This window comes from Bos indicus, chromosome 9 (assembly GCF_029378745.1).
Source record: "Bos indicus isolate NIAB-ARS_2022 breed Sahiwal x Tharparkar chromosome 9, NIAB-ARS_B.indTharparkar_mat_pri_1.0, whole genome shotgun sequence".
NCBI classification, from domain to species: Eukaryota; Metazoa; Chordata; class Mammalia; order Artiodactyla; family Bovidae; genus Bos; species Bos indicus.
Genome location: NC_091768.1, coordinates 18,921,355 through 18,944,259, shown reverse-complemented (window position 1 = coordinate 18,944,259; position 22,905 = coordinate 18,921,355). Strand labels below are relative to the sequence as shown.

Here is a 22,905-nt window from a genome sequence, read left to right as displayed (position 1 = left end):
AACTTGAAAAGTGGTTATATAGGTTCTATTAAGTTTGTAATCATAAAGCCTGTTTGGCGATGAGGGAGAAACTCAAGTTTTGAAAAGGAAACTATAACGTAATAGAAATAACACTAAACCTGAAATCAGGAGACCTGGGGTTGAATACTGTTTCTCCCACTTTCTACTGTTTCTCCTATTCATTCTGTGAAATGAGGACAATACTTAACCTTATTTGCTTGTGAAGATAAATAAATGCTGAGAATATAAGTATTCTATATTTTTGTTCTTGGGCTTCCCTGGTGGCTTAGTGGTAAAGAACCTTCCTGCCAGTGCAGGAGATGCAGGTTTGATTCCTCGTGGGGGATATCCCCTGAAGAAGGAAATGGCAATCGATTCCAGTATTCTTGCCTGTGAAATCCCATGGACAGAGGAGCCTGGTGGGCTATAGTCCATGGGGTCACAAAAGATTCCAACACAATTTAGCAGCTAAAAAGAATTTTTTTCTATGTGGAAAAGCTATTAGAGTTTTTATTTATTTATTTTTTATTAGAGTTTTTAAAAGCTCAAAAAATGTAAACTTGTTTTAGAGAGTATAAATATAATTTAATCTGTGCTTTGTAATAATGATGTAACATTTATCAATTAAAAGTTTAGATAGTTTTGAGATTTTTAGGGACTGGGTTTTAGTAATAGGCCTTAGTAAACAATAAAAATTTTTTTAATTTCTGGTTTTGTTTATATGCTAGAATAGGACTAAAAATAAGAACTGTATTATGTTAAGCTGACCTTTTTATAACTTAGAACTATAGTAGAAAGCATAAGAAACTATCCTTTCAAGTCTGAAAAAATTGTGAGGAAAAAATACATGAGAAAATCTGAAAAACTGTTTTAGAACCAATCAGGTGTTCAGTACATTGGAATAAAGTGAAGAGCCTGGTCAGATCATATTGGTGCCAAAGATTAGGTGGATCTTGTTTCCATTAGGACTTCTTAATTACGTCCTGAGGAAGGGCTGACATTTCTAGGTCTCACAGGTATATCAAGTAGTTGGAATGAATATATTGACCTAACCTCATTTTTAAAAGGTCATTAAAAAGATTCAAGTTTTTTTCCTCTGTTTGGGTCTAGAAGGATTTAGTGTTTTAATAGCCCACTCTAGTATCAGGCACTGTGACCAACTCCCGAGTGGTGGCTGTTGCAATCGCAGTCCTAGGGATTAGGACCCCCACTAGATGTTTTCCTCCCACTCAGCAAATTTAAACTGAGGCTCTGGATTTCAGAGTTCTTAATTCAAACTGCTGACCTTTTCTTTACAAACTGAGAAAAGAAATTTTTAATGACAGTATGGCAGGTGGCTTCCAGGTTCTTTACATTTTCTTCCTACCAATAACACCATTTACTATACTTCCCACTGATAACGGCAAAATTTTCTTGGCTGAAAAGGGTGGGCATATATAAAGCAGCATATCAAGCAGAAGCAGATCGGCTTAGCCAGAAATACAGGAAAATAAACACACTCAAAGAGCTCAGTTTCTTCCTTGTACCTTTCTTGCTACAAGTCACAATTTCAGAAGGTTTTGTTGTAATTGATAATCCTAGAAAACGCATGTGCGATCTGAGAAACGAGTGACCCGAGTTTATGATTTGGGCCAAGATGGGCAAGGGAAGAGCAGACTTGCCTTTGTGTCACAAAATTCTGTTCCCCTTCTGTGGCGGATGCCAGGGATCGTTCTTTAGGAATGGGTAAATTCGGGCTGGTGGAGGTCAGTTGTACAGAAGACCTGTTTTTGCAAGGCCCCTGAGCTGGAGTAATTAAATTTTTAAAGAGTTGTTTATGTGTATATATATATGAGATAGTAGACTTCAAAGCCTAAAATACTTGCTGTCTGACCCTTCACAGGAAATGTTTGCTCACCTGTGCTCTAGATAATGCAACATGTTTACAGAAAGGATGCATTTATTTAATGCATGTTTTAACTATTAATTATGGACAATTAACCAAAGATTGTTGATTTTTCTAATTGGGATTGGAGGTGGCGGGATGAAGATAGGAGAAATTTGAAAAAGCTCTGTTTTGCCCCCTGAATTTCAGTGGGTGGCATAAGGGTTTACATCCATAGAGCGGGCTCATACATTTTCGTGGGGAAAGAGAAATGTCTGTTGAAGGGAGGAGCATAGATTTTAAAAAGAGAAGCAGTGCTGATAAGTGTTCACTTTAAAAATTTTAAAATAGTGGTCATAAATTTTATGGTAACCTTTTTAATTGTTTAATCTGTTTATACCTTATTTCTAACTTTAAGATTTAAAAATTTTAATCTTAAAAGTATTGAGAAAGGTAGGGTTGGTCACTTTGATTTCCTTAAACCATTTTAGGAGAGAGTAGGGTTGTCATTATATCATTTATCTTGTATCCTTCAAGTTTTAAGTGTTCCCCTTAATCTATAGGAATTTATGCCTTTGTGCAAGTTTGCTTAGAGTGAAAGTCAACTTCTAAAACATTTATTTCCGGCTCACTTTAATGTGTGTGTTGAAAACTATTCAGGATGTCTAGTTTATAGTTTGCACATATATTTGAGGAAATAAGTACTTTGTGGGGTGTAGGTGGTGGGCAGTATGATTGTGGCTCTGGACTCAGACTGCCTTGGTTTGTCTCATCTCCACCGTGCACTAAGTGTGTATGACCTTGGGAGGGTTGTTCTTATCTTTTGTACCATCATTTCTTTATTAATGGGAATAATAATAGAACATACATCTTATGGTTATCAAAATCATTGACTTGGCTTTTTCATGGAAAACAGCAATTACCATAAGGGCCTAGCACTTAGTGTGCAGCCGATATGTGTCCAGTAGCTTCCCAGGTGGCTCAGTGGGTCAAGAGTCTGCCTGCATTGCCGGAGACCCAGGTTTGATCCCTGGGTTGGGAAGATGCTCTGGAGGAGGGCATGGCAGCCCACTCCAGTGTTCTTGCCTGGAGAGTTCCATGGACAGAGGAGCCCGGTGGGTTACAGTCCGTGGGGTCGCAAAGAGTTGGAGATGACTGAGCAACTAAACCTACCTATGTTAGTATTTTTAATATTTGTCACACTTTACCATTTGGTCATACTTTTTATGTGTTGAATATCTTTGGGAGCTTGAAAGCAGTTTTGGTTGTGAAAAGTATGGGCATATTAAAATTGAGAACGTCAAGTTCTGTTTTTCCTGAATAACAGTATTAGAACAATTACCGAGAATCCAGTAATTGGATGTCTAAATCCAGATATAGACATTTTAGATTAGGGATTTTATTACAGTATCATTTCAGCTTAACCTTTTAATTATTTACTAGTAAATGAAAGTTCATTCAGATGAAAAAGCTTAAGAATATTAAAGATACAGGTTAATATTTAAGTTAAAATTAAAGATACAGGGGTTTTAATAATTTGAAAATTAAAAGTCATGTATATGGAGCCATAAATGAGCTATTTTAATTATTTTTACATTTTAAATATTGACCATAATTACATGAATTAATGTTCTTAAAGAATAATGAGAAAAAGACAGTAGCAAAAATAAGTTTTATTCATTTTTAAAAAAATATGTTTTAGGGGTGTGTGTGTATATATGATGCATTTGGGAATGCGAGGAGATGGTCCCTGTTCTCATATAGTTTATGGTGAAGTTAAGAATAGAAACATTAAACCCATGACATTGTTGAAGGTACAGTCGTGAACTGGTACATGAGTTAAGAACAAGTCACCAAGAGTGTTCAATCAAGATGATAATACCTAGACTAAATAAAGTGAAGGAAAACAAAGTTACAAAGGGAAGATCTGAAGCAAATAGAGTTGTCTGGGCAAGGGGAGGTGGAGAAATGCAAAGCACACCACATGGGAAAAGCCTGACAGGAGACAGTGCGGGTAAAGAACCTGAAAGAAAGCCCGTGTGTCTAAACGTGGAAAGGGGGGGCTGGAGAGTGTAGGACTAGGAGTGTGCCAGAGAAGGCAGAGAAACAGTAATGGACTCCACATGTAATTCAGGGCTAGTAGACCACGTGAAGGATTTGGATCTCCAAAGAGCATGACAAGCCTCTGAAGTGCTTTAGGTAGAGGTGACTACCAGATCTGTGTTTTGGAAAGAGCATTCTAATTGCAATATGGAGAATAGATTTGAATGAGGTGAAAAGGGTTCATAGATAGGGTCCCAAAGAGTTGCACACGACTGAAGCAACTGAGCAGGCAGGTGGGTGGAAGGCACAAGTGGATGTGGGAAAGATGGATGATTTGAAATTGGATTGTTATGGAGATAGAGACAGGTATATGGGTTTGAGGCTAGGAAGGAAACATTCGTTTGGATGTGGTGGGATATTTGGGATGAGGCGAGAGAGAGAAATGGGCAGTGTGAAAAAGGTGACTTCTTGATTTTAGATTGGAGAGACGGTGATAATGTTGCCAGTCACCAAGGTAGAGAACTTGAAGGGGGCTGTTGGCATGAGCATCATGAGTGTAGTTTTGGATGTGTTGAGTTGAGGAGGCCTTGGGACTCTAAGGAGAGGACTCTTAAGAAAGTTCAGTGAGCAAGGCTAGGCTGTAGATACAAATTTGGAAAGCTTTGGCATAAAGATTGTCCAGGGAGTATAGAGAAAGGGTATGAGAGTGTCTGGAACTGAGCTGTGGGATATCAGACCTTAAGGAACCTCTCCATTTAATGGCCAGCGAAGTCAGTTTTTTTCCCCTGTGTATTTTCATGTATTTGTTTATCTTAATAGTTAAACACTTAGCTTAAGTACTCTGTTAGGTTCTGGGCAGACAAGTGAACAAGATCTAATCCCGTCTGTTCTTAGGTAGGACATGGACCAAGTAAATTGGCAGTTTTAGTATAATGTAGAGTCTTATGAACCTCTGAAAAGGGCAAGATAGTGGTAGGGACTATATATGTATTTTTGGGGGGAAGAGGATCATAGCTGTCACTAGATTCCTACATCTTAAGAACAATTAGTATGGTGTGGTAAGTACTGCAGAGTTCTGAAGAGTGGGGTAAAGGACTGGGAAGGAGTTTAATAAGTGTGCTGTGGAAACACAGAATGTCCACAAAAGAAGGGGCAGAGGCAGGTCATGGAAGGCAGTGAAGCCCAGACTGACACGGAGGAGGATTCAGGTGTGGAGGTGCATGGGTAAAGATTTCTTTCAGAGGGGTCAGCTTGCATAAGATCTCGAAGCCAGAAAGCATGAGGAGTTGAAGAATTGGAAGTATCTCTTCTAACTTAAAAATGAAATTTGGCTTTGAAAAATTGAAATATATTAAATAATCAAGGAGCGATGTCATTGGTAAAAGTGGATTCATATTTTATTAAAAAGATACAGTTCTTCAGTCAAGATTTTCAAGTTTACTACTTGAAATGTATTTTGTAAAAAGACCCTAAAACAGGATCATCACAAAACTAAAGTTAACAAGCAATTAACTTCCTTGTCAAACTAAGAATTGTAAAAAGAATTTTGATCAATTTTAAAAAGTCACATTAGAATAATTATCATGTACAAGTTTTAAACTAGAAGGGACTCTATAAATATTGTAGACTTTGCTTTCAATTTTTAAGTAAATTATTTTAGGAAGGATTAGAGTATAAATACCACTTAAAATTTTTGTATTTTGGTGTACTTTCTTCTGAATGCTTTTTCTGTTTATATCGTACTAGTGCTTGGAAAAGTATGTTTTGAGTCAAGATAATATTAGGGGAAAAAAGGATTCTGTAACTAGGGTTTGTGTATTTGTGCATTAAATAAAATAAATAGATTTATCAGGATTTTTCAGAGGCTTTAACATCATCGTGCTTTTGTGAATCTCGAAAGCTGAGAGGTAGTATGTATTATTTGATTTAGAACTTCTTTTCTAGAAGTGTTCGTTCTACCAGTAATGATAAACTAGACTCTGTATTCTTTTAAATTGTCTAATCAAAGTGAGACAATATGGCTCCATATTGTCTCTATGACAGTATATTAAGATAAAAAGTAAGATAGGTTCCCCTTAATTGGCTTCAATCTAGAGAATGAATATCAGCTAATTTAAAAAAATAGCATTTACGTTCTTTTGCAGTTAGAGTATAACGGATACTACAAGATAGATTGAGATCACTTAATCCCTCACTTCCTCAAAATCTATTTTATAAGAATTCATACTAAAATTGCCATTAATAAGTGGACCTTTTAAAAAATGTGGTCTTGTCTTTTTAGGCTCTTTGACATTTTCTCAGACTTTACTTTTCCTGTTTTTTTTTTTTTTAAATTGAGGTGAAATTAACATATAGCATTATTTTAGTTTCAGGTGCAAACATAATGATTCAAAATTTGTATATATTGTGAAAGATCAAAAGAAGTCCTGTCACTATACATACTTAAAGCATTTTTTTTTTTCTTGTCATGAGAAAGTTTAAGATCTGTTAAAGCTTTCAGTTGTACAGTACAGTATTATTAACTATAGTCACCATGCTCTTCATCATACCCTTATGGCTTGTATATTTTATAACTGTAAATCTTAAACCTTTTGACTCTTCCTACTTGGGTGCGAAATGGGTAAAGAGTCAGAGGGTGCAAGCTTCCAGTTACTATTTTTTTTTTTAGTCTAAATGAACTTGAGTGGCAGTTCTCAAACTTTACATCGGCACCTCTTTACATTAATGAAAATTATTGCAGTTCCTTTGTGTGTATTATCTATTCATATTTACCACTTAAAAATTAAAACAAGTTTTAAAATATTTTTATTCATTTAAATATAATAAACTCATTTCATGTTAATATAAGTAAAAAAATTTTTATAACATCATTATTTCCCAAAACAAATTTATGAAGTGAGTGGTATTGTTTTATCCTTTTGAGGATGTTTAATCTCTGGCTTAATAGAAGGCAGATTTCTTATATCCCCTTAGACATGCAGTCTGTTGGGACATTGCTGGAAAACTTAGGCAAATAACATCTTCATATTATTCATTTTTAAAAAAAATTTTTGGCTGTGCTGTGCAGCATGCAGGATCTTAGTTCCCCTGACAAGGGATTGAACCTGTGTCCCCTGCAGTGGAAGCATGAAGACTCACAATTTTTACTTGAGAAATCCCTAGGAGTCCCCAGAACACACTTTGAAAACAGCTAAACTAGAATATTTAGGTACTGCCGTGAGAATTTTTTTGTAACTTGGTAATCTAAACATAAAGTGAAAACATAGTGTACTTTTTCCCCCTAATTTAATATCTTTACATTATTATGCAAATATTATCTATTTAATAAAAGACTTTTCAGGATGGATAATAAACATAAAGCATTTTACATCTTGGTTTTGAATGCTAATCTAAATTAAGCAATATTTTGAAGTTGTTCCAAAAACAGCCCAAACTTTGTAGTTGGTAGATTTATTTTATAGTCAAACTTGTTTCATTTAACAGTTGGAATTCGGCCTTTCTCTCTGTGAAGTTTTTGGTAAATTATAAATTTCAGCATAGAAATTATATAGATGTCTTTAGATTTTGTAATGAGAACATAAACTGTGTAGTTTTCTTTAATCCTGAACTATTCTGGAGATTTTTAAAAATATCATTGGTGATAAAAAGTGTTTATAGTTAGATGATTTTTTGTTTATTTTGAAAATTAAAATATTAGACTGGAACATACCATTTTAGGTTATAATATATATTTTTTCATTGTTCAGCATTTGCATTGACTAGCATCTGTTAGTTTATAACTTGCTGTATTTAGGTTCCATCAATTCTTTTAGCATTTTTCCTCTTCAGTGGATTAAATCATGGTTGGGTAGTTGTTTTATACTGTGAATCAAGGGATTTCACTGAATGAATGTGAATTTTTCCCCCCAAGTAAAATGAAATGTGACTAGCAAGAACAAATTACTATGTTTTTAAAAGTACATTTTATTTACTGTAAATAATTGTATCCTGTATCCCCACTGTATTTAGCAAACATTTTATCTGTGTCTTTCACATAATAGGTGAAGTATTACAGACATTTAGCACCTGATCACTTGCTGCAGATCTGTCATCGACTGGGACCTCTTCTTGAGCAAGAGATTCCACAAAGTGTTCCTGGAGTACAAACTTTGTTAGGAGCTGGAAGACAGTCCTTGCTACGCACAAACAAAAGTATGAAAAATTTCTAACAGCATTTAGATGGTCTTTTTCTCACTTTTTGTCTTTGTGTCCTATCTTTATATCCAATAAAAAATGTTTGTGTTTAATAGGCTGCAAGCATGTTGTGTGGAAAGGATCTGCTCTGGCTGCATTGCATTGTGGAAGACCACCAGAGTCACCAATTAACTATGGTAGCCCACCCAGCATTGGTGAGTTGTTTGAGTTCATTACCAAGTTGATAGCCTCTTAGTAAAGAGCTTTTGAAAATAAAAATGTTTTTTACTTGCTGTGAAGTCAGAGAATTTTCATTTTTTGTGTATTAGCCTTCAAAGAGGAAAAAGCCCTCAAATTTTTTTCTTATGTTAGTAATCTATAATGAAAAAGTCATAAGAATGTGTAATTATGGATTATAAATATTGTACCTATCTAATGAGCTCATTGGTATTTTTATAGAATATTGTTTTTTAAAGATATATGTCATTCTGTTGATTCAGTAGGCAATTGTATCATAATACAGATTAGTTGTAATAGTGTGGTTATTTTTATGAATAATTGTGTACTTTTTGGCCTTTAAAATTTCAAGAAGGAAAACTGATGTAGATAGATCTTCTTGAAATGCCCTCTAAATTCATCCTTTTTAACTCCACTACTACAGGGTGCTTATCTTACCTGAATTACTATAGCCTCCTTCACATCTTGCTTCCGGGATCTTCTCCCTCTCTCCCTTTCAGGTTATACTATATGTAACCCTGTAATATTACTCTTATTTAATTCTACTTCTGCTATGTCTCTCTTCTGCTCAAGGTAGTATGAGAGGTAGCTTATGGTATTTTAATGGAGTTGCAGTTCCTCTACCACCAAGTCTTACTTCTGACTTTCATAGAGCTTCGTATTTTAATCATAGCCTCTTCTGTCCCTACCCTCCTGCTTAGTTAGAAGTGTCTTCTCCCTCTTTCTTCTACCTGTCCAGATTATACTTATTTCTCTTCCTTTTCTGGGTAATTACAGTCAGTATTACCATATTATAATTTGTCAGTATTATGGTTTTGTATAACTTGTTTAATGTTTATATAAAATATGCTTTTCTATTGTTTTACTTACAGAAGTACTTTCTAAGGTTTTGTGTTTTATCTGGGGCATTTTGTATTTCATAGACAATTTTGATGTATTTGGGTATAAATCTAACTGTTAGTACTGGAAAGATGATCTCTTTTACTTTAGATTTTTCTCATTGGTTTCATGAAGTTTGACTGTGATATTCCTTGGTGTCATTTTTTTCTGTTTATCAAGCTTGAGATTTATTAGGCTTCTTGAATCTGTAATGTCTTTTATTGGCATTGGAAAATTGTCAGCCATTATCTTTTAAAATATCATGTCTGCTCCATTCTCTCTCCTCTCCTGGAACTCCAGTTAAACAGATGCTAGGCTTTCTCACTGTCTTCTCTCTTCCCCTCTCTTGTATGATTTACATCTTTTTTAGTTTTCTCTGAGCTGTTTTCCAAAGTTATCTTGTGGTTTACCCATGGTGGGTAATCATGGGTGATCTTTTTTTTTTTTAATATGATTGTCCTGGTTAAATAATGATTCCTATGTGTTCTCAGTATAATGAACAACTATAAAACAACAAAGGATTTGAGACACGAGTATATTTTCACCTAGAAAATTATACTAGGAAGTAGAACAGTTTTCTTAAAAGAAGGGGAAGGTAAATTTATTAGAAGTGTCCCCTCTAGGGAAAAGTCTATCCTTTTTTTGAAAAAATGCAGATCCATTTAATAAGGGGAATATGTTGTTCTTTCAACGCATTGTCAGGCAACACTGTGGAAGGCAGTGAAAGTGCAAAAATGATTGATAGTAACTTTCCTCTTAACATTTGCTATGTGAGTAATTACTCTGTTCAGGCACTATTCTAACCATTTTCCATTTATTTTTATCTTTTAAAACCTTAAGTGATCTTTAGGTAGGAAATACTTTTACTTTACAGAGAAGGAAATTGAGGCATGAAAAGGTTTGGTGACTTGACCAGGGTTACATGTTTAGTGAGTCGTGAAAGTACAGTGACTCCCATTATGCTGTTCCTTATTCTTAATAAACTAATAGTTAACAGTTGGTTAACACTTGGCTACTCAAGAAAGTTGGTATTAGTCATATTTTGGAAAAGGATACCAGATTATATTTATAAAGTCAGATAAAGTATTTTAGGCCATGTCATTAATCATCAGATCAGTAAATATTGCTGACGTGGTTATAGGGGATTTAAATATGGCAAAAATAACTTGAGCTTTGTGTCACATCAAGAGAAATGCCGCTGGTATATTCAGGTAATAGAATTAATTACCATGCAGGTAATTGTTGTACCTTTCTGAAAGAGTTTTATTTCATTTTTAAGGTTTATGATAACATTTTTCCATTCAGATTTTCAGGAAGTTGCTCTTCATATTTAAAAAACAAAAAAACGCCTGTACTGGAACGCTGATTTTACCTGATGTTTTTGTATTCGCATATAATTTTTGACATCTCTAAAGAGAAGCTGGACTAATCAAAATGACTCTACTTACTAATAGTCGTAGTTTAGTGCCGTGTCTCTTCAGTTCACCTTGGTGACAGTCTTAAATGTCTTGTCATTATTATGAAAGTGTGATTGGGTGGTAATGGGAAGAAAAAGTCATTAGGTTTTTTGGCAGAATAATTTGCCTGCATAGTGATACAATATTCATTTCAGGTTATCACAGACTATGAGTCAGAAGATTTTTATTTTTAAATATGAGTGTTAGTATCTTATTTTGTTGATTCCTCTGCCATTTCTGTCTGGCTGCCTCTAAAAATTTTCCTTGTTCTTTTCCTGGATCAATGTAGTATTACCAAAGACCCATGTAATAAAAAGATCTTAGCATTATAGCTTTTCTTAAAATACAAATGGGAATGTTTAGTGTAGATTCAAATATTTAAGGTTTGATACATTTGGGAAATAGGCTTTTTAAAAAAATTTTTGAAATAAATTACTTACTGGAAAGTTGCTCAAAAAGCTATTATAACCCGTTGCGCAGTTTTTCCTCATGTTACAGTCCTATATTATCTAGAATTCCTTAAAACTGCTCCGCCAATGTTATTATTAACTAAACACCAGACCATATTCATATCTCACCACATTTTCCAACTTAATTACTTTTTCTTGTTTCAAGATCTGGTACAGAATACAATACTGCATTTAAGGCTTGCACAGTTTTTTTAATTAAACTTTTTACTATAACTCAGAAAATCATTTAAGATTGGGGTGATGGTAAATTGGATTTTCCTTTCTTAGATTTTTTTTTCAGTAAGGCCTGTATATTCTGTTCAGTCCTTTGCATCTGTTTTCCATTGCCACAGCCACATGTGGGCCTTGTGCTCTTTGCCTGGAGCTCTGCATCATTCATTCACTTCCCAGGTAAATATTAGTGTTAGTCACTCAGTCGTGTCTGACTCTTTGAAACCCCTTGGACTGTGGCCCGCCAGGCTCCTCTGTCCATGGAGTTCTCTGGGTCGGAATGCTGGAGTGGGTGGTCATTCGTGGGTGGTCATTCCCTTCTCCAGGGGATCTTCCCGACCCAGGAATTGAACCCAGGTCTCCTGCATTTCAGGCAGATTCTTCACCATCTGAGCCACCAGGGAAGCGTGAGTAAAGACTGCATCCCTGCATCATGTCCCACACTGGCTTAGAGCTGGAGAGTAGGATAATGAGGAGCATGGCCTCTGCTCTCCTAGAATTACAGATTAAATGATCTCCTGCCTCCAGTCTTATTCCTCTACCCTAGAACTTAGCTCTAAACCAGGGTTTCTTAACTTCAGCACTGTTCTCATTTTGAGCCACATAATTCCTTTTCATAATTGACTGTCCTATGCATTGTAGGGTGTTTATCAGCATCCTTGTCTGTAGCAACTCCAGTGGTAACTACGGAAATGTCTCCAGAACATTCCCAGATACCCCTGGGGTAAAATTGCCTCCTGTTGAGAACTGCGGCTCTGAACTTTCTAAAATGCAGATGTGATCACGTCATGCCTCCTTTTCCCCAGTGACTTTGAATAGTCTCAGCCCTGTAATGTGGCTCACAAAATGGACCTTCTCCCGCCTTTTCCTCACTTGTACCTTGTGCTGCAGCTTTGTACAACTATTTGGCAGTTCTTAAAATCAGCCAAAGTCTTTTCATCCCTTTCTCTCTGCAGTGTCCCTCATTCTATGAACATTTATCTATTCATGCTTTAAAACCTAAATGTAACCAAGCAGAATTAAGTACTTATACTTACTCTGCTATAGCTTTTGTCACATAATCATGGCTATTTATTTACCTTTGTTTTTTCTGCTGTACTGTTAGGTTCTGGAAGTTGGAAAGTATGTGTTTGTGCTCTGTATACACCCAACTCCTCAGCATTAGTATATATTTAATAAAGAGGCAGTAGGTAATTGATATAATTGGTGACCTCCAGTAGAACAGGAAAAGTTCAGAAATGGGTTGGGGGTAAAAAACAGAGTAGATGGTTGGAAGAAGAGAGAGACTCAGTCTTCAAGGATAGCTGTGAGGTAAACAAAAACCCCAAAACTGACTTTTAGGAAATAAAGTTTATTAGTGAACTGGGTTATTGGTTCATTGTACCTGGAATATTAAAACTCATACCTGTATAATTTCGAAACCAACTCTGGAGTTTATCTCAGTGCTTTCTTACCCTATTTTATTGTATTATCTGCTTTTAAATCTTGACTACTTTGTACCTCCTATTATTTGATACAAATTGTGAAAACTGCTTGAATTTCAGTCTCAGGGCAGAATAACCAATGTGAGTTGGCTCCTTTCCAGCCCTTTACAACCTCCTGTAATAAATGTTTTTGAGAGGCAGAAAAATAAAAAAATACCATTAATCTGTTATCACTAACTTCTGACAATTTTCTGTGGAAGAGTTGTGAATGTGTACTTGTCATGGCAACGTTTACTTTCAGAGGTGCTAACAAATCTCTGATATTTGTCCTTTCTCACCTCCTTACCCATGTTATGCCTCTTTTTGAATACAGTTTATTCTGTATTTACCTATGATAAACAACCCTACTTCAATAGTAAGTGACATGGTTGGGGAAGAAAGTAGGAGAGGAGATAAATACATTAAGGCTGTTTTTAAAGTTAAATTTGGAGACTGTGAAGCATGTTTATCTTGTGAAAAAGATTGTATTAAATTAAAGCAGTCATTTGCTAATTGCCTTGTTTGCCTTTTTCTTAGATTTAACATGTCAGCAAAGTAAACTCCTAATCTCTAGGTTTCCCAAGTTTTCATCTCTTTTGTTTGCCAGATGCTACCATCTCTTTGTTATTTTACTTGTTGCTTCTGCAGCAAAGTTGCAGTCTTGGTGAGTGGAAATAAGGAGTATTGGAGAACCTGATTCTTCAAAATGTTTGTGTGTAAGGAGTCAGCTTTGCCTTTAAAAGCAGCTTTACTCCACAAATATCCAGTTAAGGTTAAAAAGCCTATACAGTAGTTCCTCTCTTTTGATGGTGGATATGTTCTAAGCTCTCCTGTGGATATTTGAAACGGCAGATTGTACCAAACCCTATATATATTGCTTTTAAAGAAGTATCTGATAAAGTTTAATTTATAAATTAGGCACAGTAAGAGATTAACAATAACTAATAAATAGAACAGTTATAACTATATACAGTTGACTGTTGAACAGTCCAGGGATTAGGGGCACTGATTTCTCTGTCCCTTGCAATTATGTAGTACTGTAGTATTTATTGAAAAAATCCTAATATAAGTGAATCCATGTTGTTCAGTGGTCAGCTATACTGTAATGAAAGTTTTGTGAATGTGATCTCTCATTTTCTCTCTCAAAATACCCCATTGTACAAATTTAATGCCTTTTTTTTTAGCCTCAACTACGCACTTATCAGAGTGTTGCTGTAGTTTTTGTGATTTGAAGTGCAACAGCAAAACTAGCACACATTCTTTTTCCTTCATCACAGTTTCACAGATAAAATATTCATTCTTTTATTTATTTATTTTTTGGCCTCACCTTGCGGTTTGTAGAATCTTAGTTCCCTGACCAGCGATTGAACTTCAGGCCCTGGTAGTGAGAGCACCAAGTCCTAATCATTGGGCTGCCAGGGAATTCCTAGGAATTTTTTTTTCCCTTTGTTTACTTAGCTGAAAACTTTCACCTTTTCACTGAAAGGATACATTTTACAGCTTCTCTTTGGCTTATTTGAATTGCCCACATCACTACTCTTACACTTTAAGCCATTATTAAGTAAATAAAGGTTACTTGAACACAAGCACTGCAATACCAGGGACAGTCAATCTGATGACCGACATGGTCTGATAACTCAAATGACTGCTAAATGATTGAACCAGATATGCTGGACTATGGAGAAGGCAATGGCAACCCAATCCAGTATTCTTGGCTGGAGAATCCCATGAACAGAGGAGCCCAGCTGGATACAGTCCATGGGGTTGCACAGAGTCAGACACAACTGAGTGACTAACACAACATGCTGGACTAAAGGATCCTGGGTAGCATGGATCATCGATCACACTACTCAGAATGGTGTGCAGTTTAAAACTCAGAGGAGTTGTTCATTGCAGGAATTTTCCATTTAATATTTTCAGACTGATTGACCACAGGTAACTACAACTGCGGAAAGAGAAACCGTGAATTAGGGAGGGACTACTGTATGTTAAAAGGAGTCTTAAATCTTGTCCACATTTCTAGTTTTCTCAGAGGAAATAGTTTGAACAAAGGCACCAAATATTCACTTAAAATTAGTTATGAATCTTGACTGCTCAAGATGTGTGGCCTTAGGCAAGTTGTTTATTTTTTCAACCTCTCAATTTCCTCATCTGTAAAGTGGAGATAATATCTACCATATCTAGTTATTTGGAGGCACCATGAAATTAAAAGACGCTTACTCCTTGGAAGGAAAGTTATGACCAACCTAGATAGCATATTGAAAAGCAGAGACATTACTTTGCCAACAAAGGTCTGTCTAGTCAAGGCTATGGTTTTTCCAGTGGTCATGTATGGATGTGAGAGTTGGACTGTGAAGAAGGCTGAGCACCGAAGAATTGATGCTTTTGAACTGTGGTGTTGGAGAAGACTCTTGAGAGTCCCTTGGACTGCAAGGAAATCCAACCAGTCCATTCTGAAGGAGATCAGCCCTGGGATTTCTTTGGAAGGAATGATGCTAAAGCTGAAACTCCAGTACTTTGGCCACCTCATGCGAAGAGTTGACTCATTGGAAAAGACTCTGATGCTGGGAGGGATTGGGGGCAGGAGGAGAAGGGGACAACAGAGGATGAGATGGCTGGGCATCACTGGCTCGATGGACGTGAGTCTGAGTGAACTCCGGGAGTTGGTGATGGACAAGGGGGCCTGGCATACTGCGATTCATGGGGTCGCAAAGAGTCGGACACAACTGAGCGACTGAACTGAACTGAAATGAGTAGTAAAGTGAGGCACAAAGTAGGTGACAGAAGATGTTATATTCTAACTTTGTAACATTCAGTTAATTATTTTGCAAAAACATCTAGGGTACATTTTTAAAGAGGAGATTCTAGGAGATTCTTTTCCCTTCTCATTTTCACTGTTATATTTTGCCATATTTTCAATACTGTATTTGACTTATTCTGAAATGGCTCTTAGCATATCTGGCACTGGGCTAGGGTCTGCAATTGTAGGGTTAAATTTTTTTCTTTTATGACTATATTTCTTTAATAGTTCTTAGAAAAAGCTTTTATATTATTATAAATCTTGGAGCTTTAGCATATAATGTCTAATTTAACAATTGGCGTATAATTCAGTAAATTTTAAGATTCTATTCATTCTTTCCCTAATACTCTACTCAGTCTTGTACCTTTTCCTGCCTTTTATACAATCCATATTTTAATCCTTAGTTAGGTGTCTACTCATCACTTATTTGCATACATTTATTTTGATCTGCTGTTTTCTCAGTAACCATTTTTCCTTCCAGAATTTATTTTCTTTTGCCATTTTAATCTTCTAGCTAGGAAATAGTTATATGGTTTTATAATTTGTGTTGTTCTTTAACCATTTACATATTTGGGGGGCAGTCCTTGGTTTTGTTTTTTAATCTGTCCCCTGGATGATATTTACTGCTTTTAGGGCTTGAGGATAGAGGTTATTATTGTATTATTCCTTATAGATCCAGCCCCTCAGCATCAGTAAGTATTAAATGAAGAGATAATATATAATTGCTGTAATTGATGAACTGGGGTAGAATAGGAAAAGTTCAGAATAATATTCATATTTTCACTTGTCACAGATTTTTGTTTTTTTATCTCCCTTCTCCTTCACCCCTCCCCTGCTCACCTCTTCCTTCTTTCCTTCCTAAAAACAGGTAGTTAATGAGAGACTACTAAAATGTATTGCATTTTTGTTTTTTAAGGGAAATAAAACTAATGTTCAGTATGCCAAAGTACCACATATATAAAATAGACATTCATATTTTTCTTTTGTTTAAATTTCTTTTCAAATTGTGATTGACCAAAAAAGGGGAGGCACTTTGAAGAATGACAGTTTCCTTGGGTGAGTTTAAATGGTTGCTCTTGTGGCTGTGTTTATTTTCTTTTGTAAATCGTACAGTAAAATTTGTTTTTAGGTTATGGATGTGATAAGAGGTGCCCCCCTGCCCACCATATGATGTGTCTGACATATAATTTCAGAACTAATTAGGAAGCACTAGCCATTTCCTTTTTTAGTTTGCATCATATCTTTTTCCAGATTGATTATTGGGTTTGATGTTAAATCTCATAGCTCTCTAAGTGAAGCAAATTATCATATTTTCTTCGTAAAGTCTCTGACTTTTTATTTCAAATTTCTTCAGGGAAACTTTGAAGTTCAGGATTGAACATCTAACTAGACATCTTAAAAACTGGGAAGTCCATGATTAAGCTGAGTAGATATTTACATAAACAGCAGCAATTTGTTCAAGCATCTTTAGGGAGATGCAAGGGGAAAATGATCTCACATAAAAGTCTCTTAAAAAAAAGTAAAGGAAAAAAGTAAGATCCACTTTTATAATATGAAGATTTGACTGTTTAAGGACTGTCAGTATAGATGTTAGTACATAATGCTGTCAAGTTTATAAAAGGTTTTTATTTGCTTTTTATAATAACTGCAAACTACCCCACCTTTATTAATGAGAAAACTGAAACTTAAGAGAGGTGGTGAGTAACTCAGTTATATCTTTGGATATTTTATTTCTCATCTTATGCATTTAGCTTTGATCATATTTATATAGCACCTTTTTACCTTTCCTGTGAAATTCTATATTCATTAGTCTTGTACTACCCGTGTCCATTTTATTGATTTGGGTATAGGAACTTTTTGAATCATGCCCCAGTATATGAATTCTAGAAACAGTAAAACATGGTGTGTTCTCTCAAGTTTGTATCTTGACTGATAAATACTTAAATTTGAGAGAAAATATTCAGTTCCTTGAGAAGGCCTTCATAATCTTGTTGGCCCACTGATTAAGTTTTTCTAAAATGAAATTTTGTGTTTTGAACCCTCTGATTTCTTTTGTAAAATCACCTTTTGCTTTTAGTTACATACCTTCAGATCTGTTCTCATTGTTCTCAAGAGATAAAACTGCAGTTATCCCAAAGCAAATCTTTTACCATATTATTCCCACTTTTTTCTCCCTAGAAAGCTTCAATTTATTGTCTTTGGAAAATAGCCCAAAATGCCTGGCATAGCCTAGAAAGCACTCTGCAGTCAGCCTCTTCCTCCTTAGTCGTTTTCTCTGATGCTGCCTCGTTTGTGCTCCAAGGGCTGGTCACACCTGACTTCCTTCTGTTGCTTAAATGTTGCGCTCCTTCCAGCCTCCGACCATTGCACACGCCCTTCCCTCCACCTAGATAGATTATCACCTCCCTGCCTTCCCTGGCTGTTCATTTTCCAGGTATTTAAATATCAGTTTTTAGGGAAGTGTACTCTGACTCCCTGATATCCTCCTGCCCTATATGTTTAGGATCCTTTGGTGTATATTTCAAGATTTCTCTGTACCTTCTATTTGATGGAACTTAACATTGTTGTAAGTCCTTGTTCATGTCTTTCTTCCCTGCTAAACTGCAGTCTCCATGATGGTAAGTTCTGTCTTTTGTTTTTCTTTGTTATATCCTTTAGTTCATACTTGGCCGATATAGGTGCTCTATAAATGTTTGTTGACTCAAAATTGAATGGTTAAAATGTTTGGGGGGAAAAAAAAACCCTAACTTTTTAAAAAATGAATTTTTATTGAAATAGCTATTAAAATATTTAAAACTGAAAATATTATACCATTGTATTTTCTGTATCATCACATGAGTTTCCAGGAAAGAAATGAGAAGGAAGAATCATACAAATCAGGGATTGTACAGCTCTAATAAATTACAACTTGTAATGTCTGGTTTTTTGTTTGGTTTGGTTTTTTAGTGCTTATTTTTGTATTTGGTTGGTGAATTTTTTTTTTTTTGCTTAACTCTTGAAATCATTTTTTTCATCTTCTGTGTTTTATTTCCGTTAGTATTTGAGTTCTTTTCAGGCATTATTCATATTTGTGACATCTGCTAAATCTTAAAAACATGGTGTCTTTCAAATGGGAATTACAACTAAACTTGAAATTAAATAGGTAGAGATTTGGAGGGCAGCTGCTGTTCATACTAATTATTTTAGATACGTTATAAAAGAGGGAGGGAGGATCTCTTGGGTTTTGTGTCACCCATGTAATTATTTCGCTTTGCTTTTCTGTTTTCTCTTGCCTCACTCCCCATCCTTTTTTTTTTGTGGACAGATAAGCTAATTACAGGATTATTCTTCAAATGTTGCAACCCTTTGCACTTTAAAGTTGGCATTTTTGTTCATTATGATTATTGTTATAGAATTTTATTTGTCTTGTTCTTATGTCGAGTCGTTACTAGTTACTTGTGTATTGTGATAGAGACCAGATGATGCTGTGGAAATAAACCAACCTGTGTTGAATTATTTCCTAGATTATCTCTGGCCCTCAGATTACGAATATTTGGTTGTAATTTTCTACTAATAGCTATTTGTATCTAATATCTGTTAGAATTACTGTGGTGAGCTTTTCACTCCTGGCTCTATAGAGAATTAAATGTTACAGGTTCCTTCGTATATACGTCCTTAACAAATAAAATTGAATCTAAACTATCTTTACCATCTTTTACTTTAAAAATTTAATGGGAAAGATTTAGAAACAAACATAAACAAAGTTGATGACCCATTGTATTTTATGGCTTCTGAATCAAACTAGACGTGAATACTTTGTAGTATATCCATTGTCAAATAGGCAATGGTTATTCTCTGTAGTGTATACATTCATGTACTTTAATATGCTTAGTCTTTAGGGTTTCTTTTTTTTTTAATGATTAAATAAATTTAAATTCCTTGAATCTTTATCCCTGGATCTGTTTTTATCAGTCTTTGAATTTAAGCTTAATCTCTTTAGACAGTTCATATCTTTCATATTACTCTTGAGCTCCTCAAGGTAGGCTGAGCTATACTTTATTTAATAAAATATTAATCAGGATGTACATATGCTCAATGCAGAAAACTTGGAAAACAGAGCAGCTGAAAAATTAACCAGTCTCACTGGTTATCTGTTACTAATACGTCAGCATGTTTCCTCTCAGTCTTTTTTCCTAATGTTTGTCTACTTAAGCAGTATGGTAAGAGTGCACTCTTTGGAATAAGCTTGAATTCAAACCTGGGCTTCATCTCTGGGATTGAATGGGAAAATTACATTCTGCCTTTCAGTTCTGTTATTGGTAAGGAGTGTCCGCAGTACGCGGATAATTGTCATACCCATTTTAAAGATCCATGAGGATTAAATCAGAATGTATATGAAGTTCCTTGAACAGTGTCAGGTACATAGTAAAAGCACTCAGTAAATATTAGCTATTATTTTCCAAATCTGCTACACATCATAATAGTTTTCTGTTGCTTTTTTCCCCTCCACAAGAATAGCAGATAAGACTTTTTTGTAGTAGATTCTTGAAGCCGCCCCCATAAGAACCTCTCTCTAGCTTCAATCACTGTTGACTTTCATCTTCCTTAATAGGTACTTTCTCAAGATACTTGATTCTTGGTTTTAGCGTAAGTTTTCTTTTAGGGAATTAGATAGCTGTTTTTTGTGACCTGCACAATTGCATCATCTTTCCATTCAAACATTTTTGTGATCCTTTAAAAAAATTTTTTTATGTAATTTTATGCATTAGCAAATACTTTATTACCACACAATACTTTATTTAGTGGAAATCACCAATGCCGTGTAGAGAAAACTTTTTGGACTTGTTGTGAATTTGGAAGATTATTGCTATAGAAATTGGCCTCTGATCGTGGATGTAGCATTATTTTGTTGGGCAAGCTAATTATTGTCTAAAGAGGTAGATCATTTTACAGTTGATTTTCATGTAGTTTTGCTTACATGATTATCATTATTTTTGTACAGGCAGACTTCAGAGGTATGATGGGGTTCTAGACCACTGCAATGAAGTTGATATCATAGTAAAGCGAGTCACACCAATTTTTTGGTTTCCCAGTGCATGTAAAGGTTATTCACACTGTACTGTAGTTTATTAATTGTGCAATAGCATTATGTCTAAAAGGAACTGTAGATGCCTTCGAAAATAATACCGTTGGAAAACCGTGCCAGTAGACTTGCTCAATGCAGAGTTGTTACAAACCTTCAGTTTGTAAAAGCAAATAAAGCACTCCAGTATCTGCAAAGTGCACTAAAGCAAAGCATAGTAAAATGAGGTATGTTTGTAATTTACTCAAGTTTAATTCTGTAGGTTTCCAAACTCTGACAGAGCCTTTATTTAACAGAGATTGTGGAGATTAAAATGAAATCTAGATACTGATTCTGCAGAATCTACTCTTTTGTACTTTAATTTAGGAACTGTTTATATGGTTATTAATTACAAGTTATAACTAATTCTGCATTTTATGTATAGAAACTCTGGAAGCTTTCTAAGTGTTTTTTTAAAACCAGAATCACAGAATAAAGTTGGTCAAAATATAGTACAAAAATAAAGCTGATAAAAAATTAAAGTCTTTTGGTAAAATATTCTGATGTTTCTTATCTGAGTACCCTTTTTTTGTTACCAGAAAAGGGTCTAGTTGCACCTTCTGAAGTACATGTTCTTTCTTCTTTTTGCATCCTCCTTTAATTCTTCTACTGGCACAAACCTTAATTCTCCAGGTTTTGGAATCTACTGCCACCTGCCTCTCTTTTGCATTCATTATGCTGCCAGCATGGCTGTGCTTTCACATGTTGGCAAAAGTGGTAGACACTAGTCCTGGCCCTCTAGTTGCAGTAGCTAACCCACATTGGACTAGATACTGTATTGTTTTATGTTTTTCATAAGAGTTGAAACTTCAACAGCAGCAAAAGCCCAGCTTCTTTCTGCATTTTTGTTAATTGATAGTAAGTTTAATTTTTTTCTTCAATTCATCTTTCTTAACATGACTTATTTTGACCTTGGGTAATTCATTGCAGTTACACCGTGTGCCCTTGTCCATTTTTTTTTTTATTGGCTACACTGTGTGGCTTGTGAGCTTTTAATTCCTCCACTAGGGACTGAACCTGGGCCCTCAGCAATGAGTGCGCAGAGTCCTAACTAGTAGACTGCCAGGGAATTCCTCCATTTTTTAAAGTACTTAGCCAGTTGATCTTGTAGGGTATTTTGCTAAGTGAAATAAGTCAGACAGAAAGACAGATACTGGATTATGTCACTTACATGTAGAATTAAAAAATTCAACAAACTGGTGAATATAACAAAAAGAAGCAGACTCATAGATATGGAGAACAAACTAGTGATTACCAAGGGAGAGCAAAGGAGGGGGCCCAATGTTGGAGTAGGGAATTAAGAGGAATAGGGTTATAAAGTAAGCTATAGGGTATATTAGACAACACAAGGACTATAGCCAATATTTTATAATAAGTGTAATTGGCGTATAGACTTTAAAAATTGTGAATCACTGTTTTGTAAACCTGTAACTTACATAATACTGTATAACAAATACGCTTCACCTTCAAAAAATTGGGACAAAAAGTACCTATTAGAAGGGGGGGCCTTTTGGAGGGAGGTGATGATATTTCTGCCTTAGTTCTTTATTATCTGCAGAGATTTTATCATATGTTTTTCTAATATTCTCAAAAATATAGTCACTAAGGTTATTGCAGATGCTCTTTTTTGGCAGCTATCCATTTTTTCCTCATAAACTTGGTTCATGTGATAGAGATTTGTCTACAGATTTCCCATGAACTTGATTCACATGGTACAGATTTGTATAGTGAGGAAAACTGAGGTAAATCTGCTTATGTCTATCTTTTTCTAAAATATCTGCATTGGAAACTTGGCCCATTTGTGGGATGAAAGTACCATGTTCCTGGATAGACAGATGGCAACTGTTTATAGGTAAATGAAATTAAGCTTATATTTCCAACAGGTGAATTTTTAAAAAACTTCTCAGTAGTCTTCAAACTATATAATTATAAATCAGGAGTAAGATATTTTTTAAAGGACATGAAGAATAGCCACATTCATACTAAAGTGTCACTAGTAAATTTAAAGTTTTGCTGCTGCTGCTGGTGATTTAGTCGCTACCTTATGTGCAACTCTTGCGACTGCGTGGACTGTAGCCCACCGGGCACCTCTGTCCATGGAACTCTCCAGGCAAGAGTACTGGAGTGGGGTGCCATTTCCTTCTCCAGGGGATCTTCCCAACTCAGGAATCTAACCCTGGTCTCCTGCACTAACCTGCAGGCAGATTC

General features: G+C 35.3%; 1 protein-coding gene across 5 annotated transcripts in view; it reads left to right on the top strand.

Annotated features, from left to right (window-relative positions):
• PHIP (pleckstrin homology domain interacting protein) overlaps positions 1–22,905 on the top strand; it is a 128,497-nt gene that overhangs the window by 8,176 nt on the left and 97,416 nt on the right. For all 5 annotated transcript variants that reach the window (XM_070795765.1, XM_070795767.1, XM_070795766.1 and 2 more), the window contains exons 5-6: positions 7,948–8,098; positions 8,197–8,295. In XM_070795765.1, the coding sequence (XP_070651866.1) occupies positions 7,948–8,098; positions 8,197–8,295 (250 nt within the window). The remainder of the gene's footprint in view (positions 1–7,947; positions 8,099–8,196; positions 8,296–22,905) is intronic.